The 16477-nt window shown below is 38.7% G+C and overlaps 1 protein-coding gene across 1 annotated transcript in view; it reads left to right on the top strand.

Moving 5' to 3' along the window:
• The window catches only part of LOC101847639 (tyrosine-protein phosphatase non-receptor type 23), a 45677-nt gene extending 30940 nt beyond the window's left edge, over positions 1 to 14737 (top strand). The window contains exons 19-29 of the mRNA XM_005093123.3: positions 81 to 213; positions 2669 to 2803; positions 3293 to 3516; positions 3852 to 3948; positions 5322 to 5386; positions 5996 to 6133; positions 6620 to 6748; positions 7615 to 7667; positions 9235 to 9339; positions 9961 to 10160; positions 10605 to 14737. Of these exons, the coding sequence (XP_005093180.1) occupies positions 81 to 213; positions 2669 to 2803; positions 3293 to 3516; positions 3852 to 3948; positions 5322 to 5386; positions 5996 to 6133; positions 6620 to 6748; positions 7615 to 7667; positions 9235 to 9339; positions 9961 to 10160; positions 10605 to 11335 (2010 nt within the window). The 3' untranslated portion in view covers positions 11336 to 14737. The remainder of the gene's footprint in view (positions 1 to 80; positions 214 to 2668; positions 2804 to 3292; positions 3517 to 3851; positions 3949 to 5321; positions 5387 to 5995; positions 6134 to 6619; positions 6749 to 7614; positions 7668 to 9234; positions 9340 to 9960; positions 10161 to 10604) is intronic.
• Positions 14738 to 16477: the final 1740 nt, after the last annotated feature.

Genomic DNA, 16477 nt, shown 5'->3' with positions numbered 1-16477 from the left:
CGAACATTGCTCTGGTGACAGGTGATAGTCTTCTTTGATTGTGCTCATCAACATTTTATTTATTCCTTGTCTGTAACCAGGTGTCTGGTGAACCCCGACCAATGACTCCACAGCAGCCTGCTATAGCTGCACCGACTCAGCCAATCCCAGGCAGCCGGAATGTGATGGTCGCACCTCTCCAGCCTAATTATGCTCCGGGCCAAGGAAATCGGGGTAAATTTGTACTTTTGTTCTTTGGTTTCTTTAATTAAGATAATACTTTATTGTGATATGTTTATTGTCACAGTGGAAAAGTTTTTTCGTTGCTGTGCAGGAATGATTAAGGACACATGTAGATATACATAGAATTAAGTTGTATATTACTTTCACAACTCATGAAGGATACGAAATGTTTTAACTCACTGGAGACGTTTCACGCAGCATTTAATTTGCGAGCACCAAATTTTCCCGAGAAGCGGTTCACTCACCCCTATGCGAGCACAAGCACTATGTGAACCGTCTCTTACCGTGCAGCCGACCTTTGTTTCGTTTCATGTGAAGTTTCACCAGATTTGGCTGAAAATTTTTTTAGTTATTGACGCGGAATGAAAGTTGGTCACACTGAGGCCCTACTTTTGTTTCTCTGACTGGTGTCTGTTCTCGCAACACTTTGTTGTCAGTACGATGGCAGCATGTTTAGTTTTAATAAGATTTTACAGCACTTATAACACAATAAGGTCATATAAGTGCTTAAGATTACGTGTTACAAGAGAGTAAGAAACACAAAAAAGGAGAGATCAGGACGAGAGTTGCTTGATAGGAAAGGAGCAAACCTCACCAGAGCACCCGCCAACCACACACTTGGCAGCACGAAATGCAAACATTTTTCATGTGTTTGATTACTTTGACTGTTCAGAAAATTCTGATTGTGATATTTTTGACCATGGGATCCTGATTTCAATGTAAATGAGCATCAAAGCCCTGATTCTGATAAAGAATGTTCTAGATCTAGATTAGGTTTTCAAATGCAAAATACCGCTTTGTCTGGAGCCCTGTTTTTTTCACACTGAGATGGATTAGACTAGAGTTGGGGCGAGCGGACTGCGGACCTCAAGCCTCAAGTCAGTTAGTTCGTTCTTTGGGTCCGCTCCACAATTTTATTCACTGGACGGGCGGGCAAACGGACGAACTCTAGCAGACGAGATACTTGACGCGAGGTTAAGCCCAGTCTATTGTTTGTTAATTAGGCCTAATGTTTCAACCACTAGCGGTGCCACAGGGAGTGAGAGAGGCTGGTGACGTAGTACTATGTGTGTAACCTTTCACCTCGTGTGTGGGCACACTGTGTACGTTCCAACTATCGGAAAGGCTGGGGGGGGGGGGGGGGAATTTCCGCCACGAACGCCAAGCTACAATGTGAAGCAGGCGTGTGATTTTTTTAATAATTTTTTTTTGAAGGGGGAGGGGGGTTGTAAGTTGTATGCAATGGAAGGAGTCGCTCCCGTCCGTCCGTCCGTCCGCCCGCTCGAATGCATGGAGTCTCTCGGTCCGCCCGTCAGCTCGCTCGCTAAACGAACTGTTGTCTCTGTCCGATGTGTAGCGAGTAGCGAACTACTCTTCACAAGCGGACGGTTCGTTACCCGTCCTCTCGTTTGCGGGTAGTGCCAGCGAGTAGTTCGTTACTCGTGGACACTAATTTTGCGAGCCCGACCTAACCCTATTAGACAGCTAATACATAAAGATTACCATATCAATTACCTGCCTATTCATGAGTTTGGACTTTTTATTCATTTTGAAAAACAAAATACAATAAAAGATGCACACAAGGTAAATTTTTTTTTTTTTTTTAAACTCAATACATGTCAAAAAATTTTGGGGAGCAACAAATTTTCACATTTTCAAAAAATCATTTATAAAAAAACTATAAAAGATATTGCCTTTCTGGGTTTTTTTGGTGTCCTATTTGGCATGTTTAGATCTGTTCTGTGTGTAAAAATGGTTGTTGTATGTCTTTGGGAAGGGTGTTGTTTGAAATATTGAAATACCCCCAAAAATGCCAGTCTTCAGCACATGTAGACCTGAAAAAGGCCCAGTATCCAGTGAGTTAATCATAGGTTGTAATATTTGCAGTGTCCTTTCTATCATCATAATAATATTATCATGTGCTGTGGATTTGTGCAAAATCTGACACTTCTGTGATCTCCTCAACTCAGCTCTGTTACAAATGACCACATCCCTCTTTCTGTGTTACGATTTTTTTCTTTATTATAATGAAAGTATTCGAGATGTCTGCCTGCCGAGGACAACCACTTTGCTCCTTGTCAATGGGTGCATGTTGAGACAATTTCGACAACATGTGAATAATGTTATAAAATCATTCTTATGGTCATGATGTATGCCCAGTCGAAATATAATTTATCTTCTGCTTTAAGCCATCCTTATTTTTACGATGAAAAGAAATCTTTCAGAATTTCTTAGAAATTTGATAATCTTTTAATGAGTTACAATTTTCAATTTAAAATGGAATTCCTCCTGGATGAATATTTTTTTTCTTTCCTATCTTTATCAGTTTTCTCTTAATCTTCTCTCCTCTTGATAACCACATCTTTTGTTTCATATCCATCCTGACCCTTTACATGAAATAATTTTTTTTGGCCTCTTCTTAATTAAAAAATTCTTTCACGTTTAGATCCCAGTCAGGCATCTACCCCAGGCAGTCAAGCCACTCCCTCTGTCCCGACAACGCCGACGTCACCTGTGGAGAATATGACAGTGTCGCGACAGAGTTCTTCACTAGATGACATTCTTTCCTCTAGTCCTAATGGTATGGCTGATAAATAGTCGTTTATGATAAAGTTTGTGTTATGTCTCTGTGTTATAATAGTAGTTTGTGATAAGATTTGACTGATTGTTTTTGAAAATTTTGTTTTCATTGACAGTAGCATTTTTTAAAAGAAGGAACAGCTTGTGTCTATTAGGAGTTCTGTCAGCTGCACGCTTTTATTACCAAAAAAGATTTTCTGAAAACAGTAGCAGTAAGCCCTTTGGACTGTGATTGGAAATTTTTGTTTAAAAAAAAAAGAATAAGTTTCGGCATGTGAATGAGACCTGTTCCACGAAATATTTCGAGAATTCAGAAATATAGTTTTTTGACTGTCCTCAGGTTAGAGGTTTTATTGAAGCTTATGGGAAATGCTATCTGAAAAAAATAGTATATATATATTTGTGTATGTGATTCCACATCAGAAGACCATTATACCTAAAGAAACACTGCCCATAAATGTAGATGATTATTTCCCATTTTCTGCCACAGGTGTCAAAGACACGATCATCATTCCACAAGTACTGACAGACCAAGAGAGACAACTTCAGAAAGAAGAAGCCATCAAGAAACAGGCGCTGGTGCCAGTCTCGGAGCCCTACAGCAGCCAGGGCGCCTTGCATAGGCTGTTGAGTGAGGTGGAGGCGTTCGGCAAGTTTGTGGACGAGCTCTCCGTCACCATACTCGGAGTGTCACGGCTGGATACTGTATGGAAGGTGAGCGGATTTAGCCTAATGTAAGCATGGGCAAGCATGTCGAGGTCGTTGGCCACATGAAACAATTCTGTATAGTTTGTGTGAAAAGGAAGCCTTGTTTTGTTACTTTGAGAGTAATTGTTTCTATTGATGACTGTGGAAGTCAGTCATTTTCTGCAAAATTGGTTAATTGGGCATATGTCATATGCACAATTCTTGGCTTGCTGGGGTCAACGGTTAAGCAAAGGATGGTGTCTTTTTCCCTTCAAATTCAAAATCAATTGTTGGTTTGTCATTGTAAAACCAAATCCTTTTAGGGTCTGTGAAGTAAATAAGAAAAATGCTTTCTCCTGCAGAGTTTACTGGACAGTCAAGATAGTGCCACCAAGAAACAATCTATGGCCATAGCCAGGTGTTACCCCATGAAGAACAGGGACCCGGATGTGATGCCATGTAAGTTGTTGTTTTGATGCCTTTATGGTCTATTGTAAAATGAAGTGAAATTCAAGGTCAGAAATTGAAGGGGAATGGTTGTGAATAAAATTTTTTACTTTAAGACAGGATTGTTAGCTTATTAAACTTACATAGAGCTACCAAATGAAATAAATACAGGGATGCTGTAAATGTATTTACTAATGGGTGTGATATTCACTTCCTATTACTAAATGTAAAAAAGACAAAGGAATTAATAATAGACTTAAGAGTAAAAAAAGACAATTGCAACCACTATTTATTAAAGATGAGGAAGTGGAGGTGGTAAACTCTTACGAGTATCTTGGTGTAACAATTGATAACAAACTTGACTGGCTTCCCAACTCTGCTCTTGTGCATAAAAAAGGTAAATCAAAGAATGTTTCTTTTAAGGAAATGAATAAGTTTCCGTGTTGATATTAAGATTATGTCCCTTTTATACCTTTCTATAATTGAAAGTGTGCTATTATTTTGTATTTGCCTCATGGTTTGGAATGTAGGGTGAAAGTTAAAGAAAAATTTGACAGAACCATTAAGAGAACCAGCAAGATCTCTGGATATGATTTTACTAGAATTGATGAAATGTATAACACCACAAGTATAAGAAAGATGAAAAGCATTATAAATGATCCTTTTCACGCAAATTGTCAGATCACGCAGCGGCAGATATGTACCTCTAAAAACAAAGAAAAAAGATAAAAAAAGAAGTATTTTACCATCTAGCATCGGCTATTGTCAGAATAAGCATAGACGTATTGCTCTTTAGAGTATGTATCTATATAACTCCAAAGATCTTGTAATTAAATTCCTGCTTGTGGTTGAATGATGCATCTGGTGTGATATGTACATTTTGTCAGCTTTTCTTCTCTTTTCATATTGAATTTTAATGAGAGAAATATATAATTTAAAATTTTAATGTATATGGTCCTGGACAGCCAAGAAAAATTTCCTTCTGGGATAATAAAGTATTATCTTATCTTATCTTATCTTTCCAGAACAAGACCTTGTAACTATTACATCCATATAATTATCTTGAGGTCGTTGACTCTTGGGGGAGTATGCCCATTGAGAAATGACTTTTGTTTGTAGACATTGATTCCAAATTTCCAAAGGTGTTGTTGCTCAGCTGTTTCCTTTTAATTGTAAATCATTGCTTCTCACCATCATCTTCAAGAGTTATATATATATATATATATATATATTATGGAGTTAAAAAAAAATATACATATGATCATTGCATGAGCTTGTTGTGAAAGAGAACATTAGATCACCTTTTAAAACGATTTTATTTGATGCAAATGTTGTAGTCGTGAAGAATATATGCTTATTTTTTAAAACTTATTCCTGTCTTCCAGATGATGAGACCAGAGTTGTGTTAACCACTACCAAGGATGACTACATCAACGCCAGCTGGCTTAATGTGAGAACTGACAAACGTGAAATAGTAGAATATTTGAGTTATGCTGTTCTAAATAGCCTCCTTTTGTTTATTGTTGTTAATAGCGAGATAGTCTTTAATGAGAGATCGGAGCATCCTATAATGTACATATAACTGTAAAACGGGCTCCTGTCCAACGCGGCCGCGGTCACCATATTTCAACACACAACCCCTATCACACTAAGCAATAATACCTGTCTTAGACGGCCACCTTAGTGACTCCTGTACGCTTTGTCATAAATCAAGCATTGGCCCCTGGCGTTGTGGGCGAGCCGTAATAATCTAAAAACCTGTCGTTGTTAGGTAGTCCCGCCAACCGATCATGTTGCATAGGTCCCTTCCATTGTTGACCAATAGGTAACAAAATTAATTTTCGGCTGTTGGTGAGGGACGCGTGTGATCCCTCATAACCCATAAGCCCCGCCCAGAACTCATACACAAATTGTAAGTGAGATCAGTGGTCACTGTTTACCCAGGCTGTAACAAAGTAACAATGAGTGGAAGCGACACATATGTTTGTTTTACCATTGCACTTGGTTCCCCCTTGTGTGACACATTTCGTTTTATTGTCACCTGTGCTCGTCATGACAGGAGCTAGCCCCGTCTTGTCCCAAGTTCATCACCACGCAAGCACCGATGTCGCTGACCGCTGGTGAATTCTGGGCCATGGTCTACGAGCAGGGCTCCGAGGTCCTGGTGCAGATAACGAGCGAGTATGAGACTGGCAAGGTGGGTTGTGCAGTGGGTTGTGCGGTGTGAGCGCAGGGATAGACATCAGCGAGAGCATGGTAGTAACAAAAAGATCTGACTAATCAGGGGAGAAAAGAGAAAGGAGTTTCTGTGGGAAACTTTCCTCATAATGATATAAGTTTTTATATATTTTTGCAACAAGTTGTAACATCTGTTAAAGATCATCCTCAGCAATGTAGCAGCCCTTGTAAGTAAAACTATTTTACTCGAGCCTTTGAGAAAAATGGATAACATGGTGTTACGAGTATTTATTCTCAATATTCATTTTGACTTATTAGTCATTTGTAAGGTTAAAGAGGTTTAAAATCGTGTTTTAAAGTAATATACCTTATGTTAGACAAATTCTAGGTGGCAGTATCACAAAACTCTCAAACAAAATCAAATGTCAACATCACTAGAATACAAAGTTGTAAGTTTCTCAGGCACAACACATCAGCTGTGAACTGTACATGATCGTCTCCACAGAAATTCCCGATCTACTACCCGACGGAGAAGGATAAGCCCCTGGAGCAAAGCTCAGTAGTTCTCTCCCTTCAGTCTGTCAAGTTCCGACAGTACTGGGTGGAGCGCATCCTTTACCTTAAAAATACTCAGGTCTGTTCCATAAAAGTTATATTTTCTCCTTAGATGTGTGCCCAGGTAATTGAGCAGTTCTATTGCCATTTGTGAAAAGGTGGTGGAGGTACATTTTGGGGGGGATTTTAACCCTTTTGTTACCAGGGGGTATGCATTCCTACCGTCAGTTCTGATTTTCAGCTGAGCTCGTTACCCAGGACAGCAGCCTAATGAGTGTTAATGGACATGCGGTCTAGATCTAGCGTTCTTGTGACATATTTCGGACGCCGGGTCTTAGATTGTTTCACTTTTCTCAATTTTCTTATTCCTTTTTTCCTCCCATTTTACTATGAATTTCGAATAACCTGTGAATCTAAGTCAAAAGGTGAATTTTTTTGCCCTTTTAAAGTCATTTCGATGTTAACGTTTTACGAGAGCACATGGCCGCCCACAAGCCTAGATCTATATTTATTGATTGCTTGCAAGCCTGATAGTAAAGAAATACTAGCGTATTTGGTACTGAATTGTGCGTCTTTTATACCCAAATACGAATCTTCACAGCGCTTTTTGCTAAAACTCTCTACAGAAGAATTAGAGCCAGGTTATTAGCGTTACGTTCGGGTAACATAATATAAGGTATGGCACAGCGCTATAAATTACCCATTTTCATAACATACCTTTTACGTCATAAGGCAACGAAGGGGTTAACTACACATATTACCAGTCCTGCGAATTTTGAGGAAAGATTGTAGCCCTTAGTCTACATGCTTTTTGCTTTACTCTCGTATAGAATGTAGTGTACATGTCTCTACATCGCAGATATTTTGTTTCTTCCAAAGAATCAGTAGAACAAGGTATTTGTAATAATTGATTGGAATAATTTTTGTAATTATTTTCCGTTTCAGACGAAGCAAGGAAGGACGGTGGTTCATCTACAATACAAAAATTGGCCAGTGAGGTAAAGGAATGTGAAATGTCTTGGTTGATAACCCATTTAGAAGGGTGATGTCTGGTCACTCTGTTTTTTTTTTTTCAATTTTTGAATGAGATCTGGTTATTGACTTTGTTCTTTATTGATTTCTAATGATCAGTTTTGAATGTTAACTCACTGAGCACCGCTCCCACAGCGTACACGGTTCGGTAAAGTTCGCGTCGGGGACCGCGGCCGCAGCGTACGCGGGTTCAACTATAATTGACTATAAAGTTAACCCAGCAGTTTAAAAATGCTTGCAAATAGCCCCAGTGGTTTAAACAGGATATCAACAAGCTAGTTCTTTGTGGTTTCTGTATATTTACCACTTTTAGTGCGAATAAACGGGTTATTTGTCCAACAGACTGAACAACTGAAAGTAAGGAGCTTCCGCGCAGTTCGTTGTTGTTTCTCGAACGCGAAGCATGGCACAGCGAGTAGTGTCAAAGTTTATTGCAACTCTCGATAATTTTGGTGAAGATTTAAGTGACAGTGAAATATCAGATAGATAACTTCATAAATCAAAATGTGAATTCGCCTAGCAGTGATGGAGATGACTGAGAAAATGACATTAGCTAGATCTAGGTCTAGACCAACATCGTCTCTCGATCATAAATCTGACTCATCAGCGAGTACACAGCCTGGTCCGGCTGGGGATGATGATAGTATTGATAGTAGATCTAGCCCCACTACTAAACTCTAGTTCATATCAGCCCTCAAAGTGGAGAAGATATAAATGTACCCAGACCTGGGACATCTATTGACAGATCTAGCTAGATCTAGCACTAGCAACCAGGCTCACCGTGGAAGATCTAGAGATCTAGGTTCTAGATCTAGATATTTGTATTTTTTTTTCCTTTCTGAAAAATTAATTATCACTTACATTTTAATGCTACTTCACTGTACACACTCATGCTTCATTCCCCTACACACAAACACACACTGCCACAACCATTTTGTGTAAGTTTATTAGTAGATTTCTGCTTTGTCACATCACTTCCTTTAAAAAAAATTTTTTTTTCTGAGGCAAGTTTGTCCCAACTTTCTGTCCCATACATTTTTTTGTCGTTCATTCTTCAGAAAATGTGTTTGTTGTGTCTTTTGAACCCATATCTAATTAAATAGCTCAGAAAATTTCAAAGAAATAGCATTTCATTTCAATTTTTTATAAATTTTCAAAAAGTGGGGGAAATTGGTGGTCCTCTGGGGCTTGGAGGCAAATCAGGGCGTGGTGCTCAGTGAGTTAATATTGATACAGAAGTTAGTGTTGCTGTTCTCTCGTTGGAGTACATTTACAAGATACAATTTTTTTTCTTTACAAAATTGAGAACAAATAAAGAATATACTGAATTTCAAACTTTTCATTTGTAGAAATAAATATTTTACTACCAACAGGTTCCAACATAGTTCGATCTTCCAGGTCCGTTATATGATATTTTTGCTAACCATTAGGCCTTTCAATGGTTGTCTGCTTTTGTAACAAAAATATCGTCTTCTATCAAAACATTCAAATTTGTATTGTTCTTTAATGAGCAAACATTCCTTGCGTCCCCAGTGGTTTCCCAGAGGAAGTGAGTAGCATTGTTCACTTTATCTCCGAGGTGCACAGCTTCTACAAACAGCAGCGCAGTCTGACCAAACCCATCATTGCTCATTGTGGGTGAGTAGTGCAGAATGTACAATACTATAGCCCTAATTTCTGTGAGGTGTGAGTTGTTTGTGAACGTTCTGTGTTGTCAACTCCTTTTCGCTTATTCTTATCAGTCTTACTTTTGTACTTGTCTTCTTGTCGTACTCGTACCAGAACTCAGGGAGTTTTGTCACTAAGATCCTATTTTCACGATGCTGTTCATTTTACATCCATGACGATTTAATTTCATAGAATGTAGAATCATTCCTTGCTTGACCGACAGCCATGTTATTTTATATTTATGCATTTGTAATGACTAGAGTGGTTTCAGTTTTTGGGTAAGAATTGATTTTGAATTTTGCTTGGATGGCTACCTGAAGGGTTCATACTCTTTTCAATAATAAAACTGCCAAGTGAGTTTTAGTATGCAAAACATTCACACAAACTTCTGATCTCGATCCTACCTAACCCAGGATCAGGGAGACGTCCCATAAGACTAGTCTGTTCCCATTACAATGTGGACGGTATCTTGCCAACTCGCCAAAAATTGTTCAACTCATGAACAACATTCTACAATGACTGATGAATGGTTCTTTCCTTTTCTTTTCTTCTGTTGTGCTCGTTCTTTTATCACTTTCCACATTTTTGCAGGTTGGGTGTTGGCCGTACGGGTGTGTTCATGTTGGTTTACACGGCCATGCAGGAAATGCTGCACGGCAACGGACTGATTGACCTGCCGGGGCTGGCGCGCCGCATGTTGACCAAACGACGGGGCCTCATTGGGAAGAAGGAACAGCTCATGTGTGGATACCAGTCTGTGTTGTGTGCTGCGGAGGAGTATCTGGAGAAACGTGAGGGGGTTGATTCATTTTGTGTTTGTGTGTGTGTATGGGGGTGTGTGTGGGTGGGTGGGGGGTGTGTGGTGGGTGTGGAAGTATTGAGGAGAGAGGGATTTTTTTGTTTGTTTGTGTGTGTGTTTATCTGTACAGTCATACATCTGAGTTTATCGTGGTATTGTGTGCCCTCTTGGTGCAGTTAAAAGTTCATGTTCTATGACATTGTTTCTTCTGTTTATTTATGTTATAGTTTTAATGTGTTCTTTGTCTCTGTAGCGAAAATGCTCTAATTGATTTTTGATAGCCCAGTGAGGTGAAAATTTTATAGGCAACCGCGCTCTGGATCTTCAGTAATTGTTCTTTTAAGGTGCTTTCTCTCATTCAAGGATGTCAACAGTCTAATGAATGTAGCATCTCCACCTTTTTGAAAAAAAAATTTTCCGTTTTCGTCTACCGTAGGTGGTGTTCTGGTGAAGAACCCTCATTTCTCAGAGCTGCGGAAAGGGTCTCAACGTGGCTCTCCCAAACATCAAATGCCTCACACTGCCGCCCCAGATGACATAGTTCTCGGCTCTGTTGACCTTCAGACCTTGCGGGAAAACGTGGGCCGCTTCCACATTCACTCGGATCCCGCCAGCGACGGCAGCGATAGACGAGAGGGCTCTGTTGGAGGCTCTGATTCGGGCCTGGACCGGAGGAAGTCGGTGGAGAGCGTCTCATCCATCAGCAACAACAGCTTGCCAGATGTCGTGCAGCAGTACCCAGACACCCAGAACGCCGGGGACGGTAGAGCGGACAGTTTAGAATCAGGCCAGACTCTGCCCACACACCAACAGCAAGCTCTCGGTCCAGTGGACACGTCTGATTCTGATTCTCATGCGATGTTGAAAAATCTGCCCCCTCGAGATGTTGACGCCAGTCTTACGCCCAGTTTTGTTGGCCCCTCCCAAGGGAGCATGACTCCGACTCAGGATGTGAATCCGAAAGCCTCCGCTCTTTCATCGTTAGCCCAGCTTCAGGATCCAGCGACGTTCTCCATTGGCTCACCGGATATGAAGAAGAAGAATAAGATAACGAAAGCAAACTTTGGTCAGACCCAAGGGTCCTTGCAGAGCTCAGGGGCTGCTGACCCATCAGATCCTTTCAGCAGTCTTGACCCGATGTGGTCTCTTGGCAAACAGGAAAAGTAAAGTGGAAGTATAAGTGTGTCTCTTTTTGTGGAAATATCTATGGTTCTGAAATATTGTCTATTTTTAATTCTTTGTTTGAGTCAAAGCTGGGGTGGAATATCAGCTTTTTGATTTATTATCAGTTCAGTACTATAAGGACATCTTTCTGGTGATTAGTAGCACGTGCACGAAAACATTTAACTGAAACAGAAGGGTAAACCTGCAATATTTGTGCATACTCAAAATCATATCAGTTTCATTTTATGTGTACCCTATACTTTGTTTAACCTGAAATCGTTTATACTTGCAAAGGATTTCAAATCCTCAATTGTTTTTTTTTTTCTCTCTTTATTCTTATCATTTCAACTCTCCTCAACATGAAATCTACTTAGCATGAAGAAATTATGTGGTCCTGTGAACTTCATGTTATCAAGGTTTTAATGTAGATACAAAGAATCAAAATTTGTTTTGAAATAAATTATTCCAGTTTTTAGATTTTTTTTATTGCAAGCACTTTGTTACCAAAATTATGATAACAATTGAATAATTATGAAATATTTCCCCCTATTACATTGGTTGGGCAACGGTAAAATTGCAGATACCCAAGTTGAACTTCTCTCAAAAGCAAGATATCTTATACATCAGTGGTATGAAAGAAACAACATGAAGACACTCTTTCTCGATGTGTATTTTGTTTTTCTATGCAGTGAATAGAAACTTTCTTAGGTGTAAATCAGCATCTTTCATCACCCGGGAAGTGGCACAATACCTGGTTTTTAGTACCTCTTATAAGCAATGATTATTTTATGTTAACTTGCTTTTAAAAAAAGACCAAAATGGTGATAGTAGTAAGAAATGTGGCTACTCTGTTGTTCTGAATCTTGCAAAAGTGCGTTAAAGATTCCATTGGGTAGTTTGCCCATGATGTGAAGAAAACGAGAATATTCTGTTGTTGCTAGTGCCTTTGTGCAGAGCTCTTACTGTTCTTTTTTCTACTGTTTAAAAAGACCAATTTTTTGTCAATGAGATGTCTTGTTGAGAGCAGTTGGGTTTGAAAAACACCTGCAATTTTTTAGTCATTGCTCAGAGTAGAGTAAGGTCTGTGTCCTCTTGATATTGCATGATTTTCAGGCTTGTTTCTCTTAGAATTCCTGTGGGGTGGGTGGGTGTCGGGGAATAAATTGATGACAACCAGGAGTGGTTTGGAATAAGAAGGAGAGATCTGGCAATTATACTTCATATTATAATCCATACAGTGTGGTTTCCGTACAGTGTGGTCTTTTTTTTTCTCCAGTGAAAGACATTCAGTAACCGTGACCATTGCCCTGTGATATATTTTTCTTCTGTGTCGTAAAGAATGATTTAAGTTCCAACCTGGCTCATTTTGGTTGTTTAGGGGAAGGTGTAGGTTTTTGCTGATCTGCAGTGTGTTGCTTGGACAGTATTATTGATTGAGGCTCCAACTTTTCCAGGAATGTCCGACTTTCCAAAGCACATTGTACCATATTTTTTGTTTCATAGGCTTCAGTTTTTTCCCCCCCCCCCCCTGATGTGGTCTTTGGGAGGTATTTGTTTGATTTTTTTTTTTTTCAGTATGACTTTTTTCACTGATATGTGATGTCAACATTTATTTCTCTACAGCTTTGAGTTCAGAGTATCAAGTTACGTGTAATAACACCCCTCTGTTGTTTGTGATGCTCGTTTGTTTTTGTGGTCTTTCTACTTTTTTCTTTTCCTTGTTTGCCTTTGCCGTTATCAGTAACCACAAAATATTTCTGGTTTTTTTTGTTGCTGGTTTGCTGTTAACTTCAAGTCAATCACTCTGCACGTATTGTGCTACTCTGCACGTATTGTGCTACTCTGCACGTATTGTGCTACTCTGCACGTATTGTGCTACTCTGCACGTATTGTGCTAAGTGTAATAAGTAAACTTATTTGCTGTGATGTTTGCCGACCAGAACTTACTCCCAGGCTAATTGAGGCTTGAGCTTGAAGCTTGTGTGGATGGGAAGTGCACATATTTGCCAAAATGTAGGTAGGTTGTCACCTCTGAACTATTTTGTCTCAAGAACCTCTTTATTTAAGTACACTTTGGACAAAACCGTTCTGAGGCGACAATGTGCATGCTCAAGACGCGTTGATATGAACAAAAATAGTTTTCCCTTTGTTGCAGTATTTCACATACTCTGCATACGTATTTATTTTGAATGACGTAACATTTTATAATCATTACATGCCAGTCTGTTGGGACCATGGAGTATAAGAGTGGCAGAGATTCCTCATATTGGTATAAGTTTCTGTTGTATGTGAAGTATTTATTTTGCCTTTTACGACTCATTTTCTTTTCTGAGAGCCGTAAAGGGTAACGCACCATACTTGTAGTTTATTACAACTTTTTTTTTTATTGTAAGGAAAACTGCAGATGTAGCCTACAAAGATTTTCAGCTTTTAATATGAAGGCGTGTGATCTTGGCCTCCAAGAACACTCCGAAATTATTTCCAAGCTGATCAATTTTTTTTCCCTATTTTGCATTATTCGGGGCTAATATTGCGAAGTTTTCTGACAGAAGGCTAGATCTATGATAACAATATTTTTTGGGTAAACTAGGAGTTGTATTTTTTACCTTTTTCTGTAGTAAACTTGCTTCAAGGTAAATGCTTTTATGATCACTGGGCTACAGTGTGGATTTTATGATATTGTTTACTTTATTATATATATTAAAATAAATTTACCTTGTCTTCTTCTTTGTTTTGTTTGATTGTCTGTATCACGCAATTATGTCAGCTTCATTTCTGTTTGGCTACAAGGTGTTGATGGGAGTTTTTACTGTAGCATACTTCCCATTTTTCTCTTAATTTTGAAAGGCTTTATAATAATTTTCTTTTGATTTCATTTATTATAAGTTTTTTGCTTCAGCTTTAAGATGTGTTTCCCCACGACGTCACTTTTCGCCCGATTCTATTACTTTTAGTTAGCGTGGCTCATCAGCCCGCCGGTGCTCCCCGGCTCAGGGTCACGGGGTTAATGAGCCTTGAAGCGACTTTGCCGGTGTCGGTTAAGAAGTTCGTATTTTTGTCTAAGTTTGAAACTATATAACTTCTTCCCTATCCCACACAGCAAACTATTACACTGATGTACTAAAAGATCAATGTCTTGAGATTAATTTTGTTTTGGAATGGTTAATTTCTGTGCCTTAGTTTTTGTTCTAGACAAGTGTTTGTAGAGTGCCCAATTTGTCCTATTTTATTTACATAATGAATAAATCATTGTTTATTTAAAAACGGCACAACAGATCTCTCCAAAATGTGTTAAACTGAACACGAATATCATGTCTTTTACCATGAGAAATCCTAAATCTGTGCAAGTAGAAATAATCAAGTAATGAGAGAATAAAGATGCACATCTGCATTTTTTGACAAAAGACGATCAGCGTTAGCTTTTGTTTTACCATTAAACAAGAGAAAGTTACTCTGCGTTTGTACATGAATCATGCTGTGTCTGTGGCAGACTGCATACAACTAAGAAAGATATATTATGTGATTTAAAAAAAACACAAATCTGTGTAAATACATGGGTAGAGATAAACTTCTTGTATTGAATAAAAATAATGACAGCTAACACATTCATTCTTAGTAATTGTGTCGGAAATATGCGCTGACACTTTTATAAATGTATAAAAATCAGAATATTGTCAGTTATTGTAAATGGTCATAGAAACCAAAATAAAAGCTGGAAAAGTCTGATGCTCATTCGAGTGTCACTAGAAAGCTAGAAACTATTCTTATAATCCAATTACGAGAAGTCATCCCTGTTATTGTCAATTTACAAAACCTGGACTTAGCATTGAAAAGTAAGGAATTTCTGGAGTGTTACAGGTACTGTTCGTGTATTACTTTGCAATTGTAGATGTATTCTGGCACTAAAGTGGATTTGTACTTCTTCATAAAGATATTGCAGGGTAATTTTTATAAACTTGCGAGAAAATATGCGAATATTTTCGATTATATTAGACGCATAGACTTGTATTTGGAGGAATTATTTCATTACGAATAGTGTGCCAGATGGATAAAGTTGCAAAATTACAGCTTTTTATAATATGGGCAGATACCATCTGTTCTGAGTATCTGCACCAATGTTATGTCGTTCATGTTCCGAAGGCTCGACAGTTTTTGTTATGCCGTTTCTTTTATATTGATTTTTTAAAATTCACATTTGTCCAAAAAATTTTACAATTTAGTATTGCCGACTTAAGCGCGTCTAGCGAAATAACCAGGCAAGTTACAATGTCCTGTCTTTTTTGAGTCTCAAGAGCAGAAATGCGTGCTTTGGGTGCTTTTGTGATAATTACCATAAATACAGGGATATACCTAAACTGTACGCTGAAGAGTACCAAAAATGAAGTCAGCCCAGACAGAGCGGTGACAGGGAGCTGACCCCTGTGACCCGGACGTGATAAAGCTCTCGGCGGGGAATCCCCTGCTGCGCCGTGTCCCATTCCTTCAGTTTTTGTTTGTAACTGTAACCCTCTATTTACTGTTATTGTAAATTTACAAGCAGTTAAACAAATTTTTCTCACATTTATACTTCTTATTGTGAATAAAAAATGTCTATATGATATCTACAGGTAAACAGAACCCACCACCCTTTTTCTTTTTTTTTTGTTTTCTCAAGAAACATAAAGTGACAATCTATCAGAATAGAATGGAAGTATTGATATGAAAAAGTAATTGTAGGCGACTCAGTCTGTACAACAATACAGCAGATATTTTGAAGGATTGACGAAGAGCTGGCCGCAGTGTGATGTGTATATTATATAATTGTCCTGTTGTCGACTCAAAATATTTGTGCTTATTTATGTTTCAGTATCCCAGGAAAAGGTTTCTTTAATAAAGTTTGTGTACTGAATTACTTTCCTTTCCAATCTATTTGGTTTTGCCGTGGTGACTTTACGGCATATGGGTTGTGGTTTTGGCTCAAAAAGACGAGAAAAGTCCTTCAGGTTGTCTTTTCTTTTTTGATCTAACCTTACAACGGACGTGCTGACATTTTGTGCAATTTTCAAGATCTGATGGCACTATGGCCGTGTGATGTCGTTGTTGAGAGGTTCTGTCCATTGACTTATTCAGGAGCTCCCAATTTTGCTAACTGTAAGTTATTGTGCC

This window comes from Aplysia californica, unplaced genomic scaffold, assembly GCF_000002075.1.
Source record: "Aplysia californica isolate F4 #8 unplaced genomic scaffold, AplCal3.0 scaffold00058, whole genome shotgun sequence".
Lineage (NCBI taxonomy): Eukaryota > Metazoa > Mollusca > Gastropoda > Aplysiida > Aplysiidae > Aplysia > Aplysia californica.
Note: the sequence above shows the minus strand (reverse complement) of the source record. Positions and strands in the feature narration are given on the sequence as shown.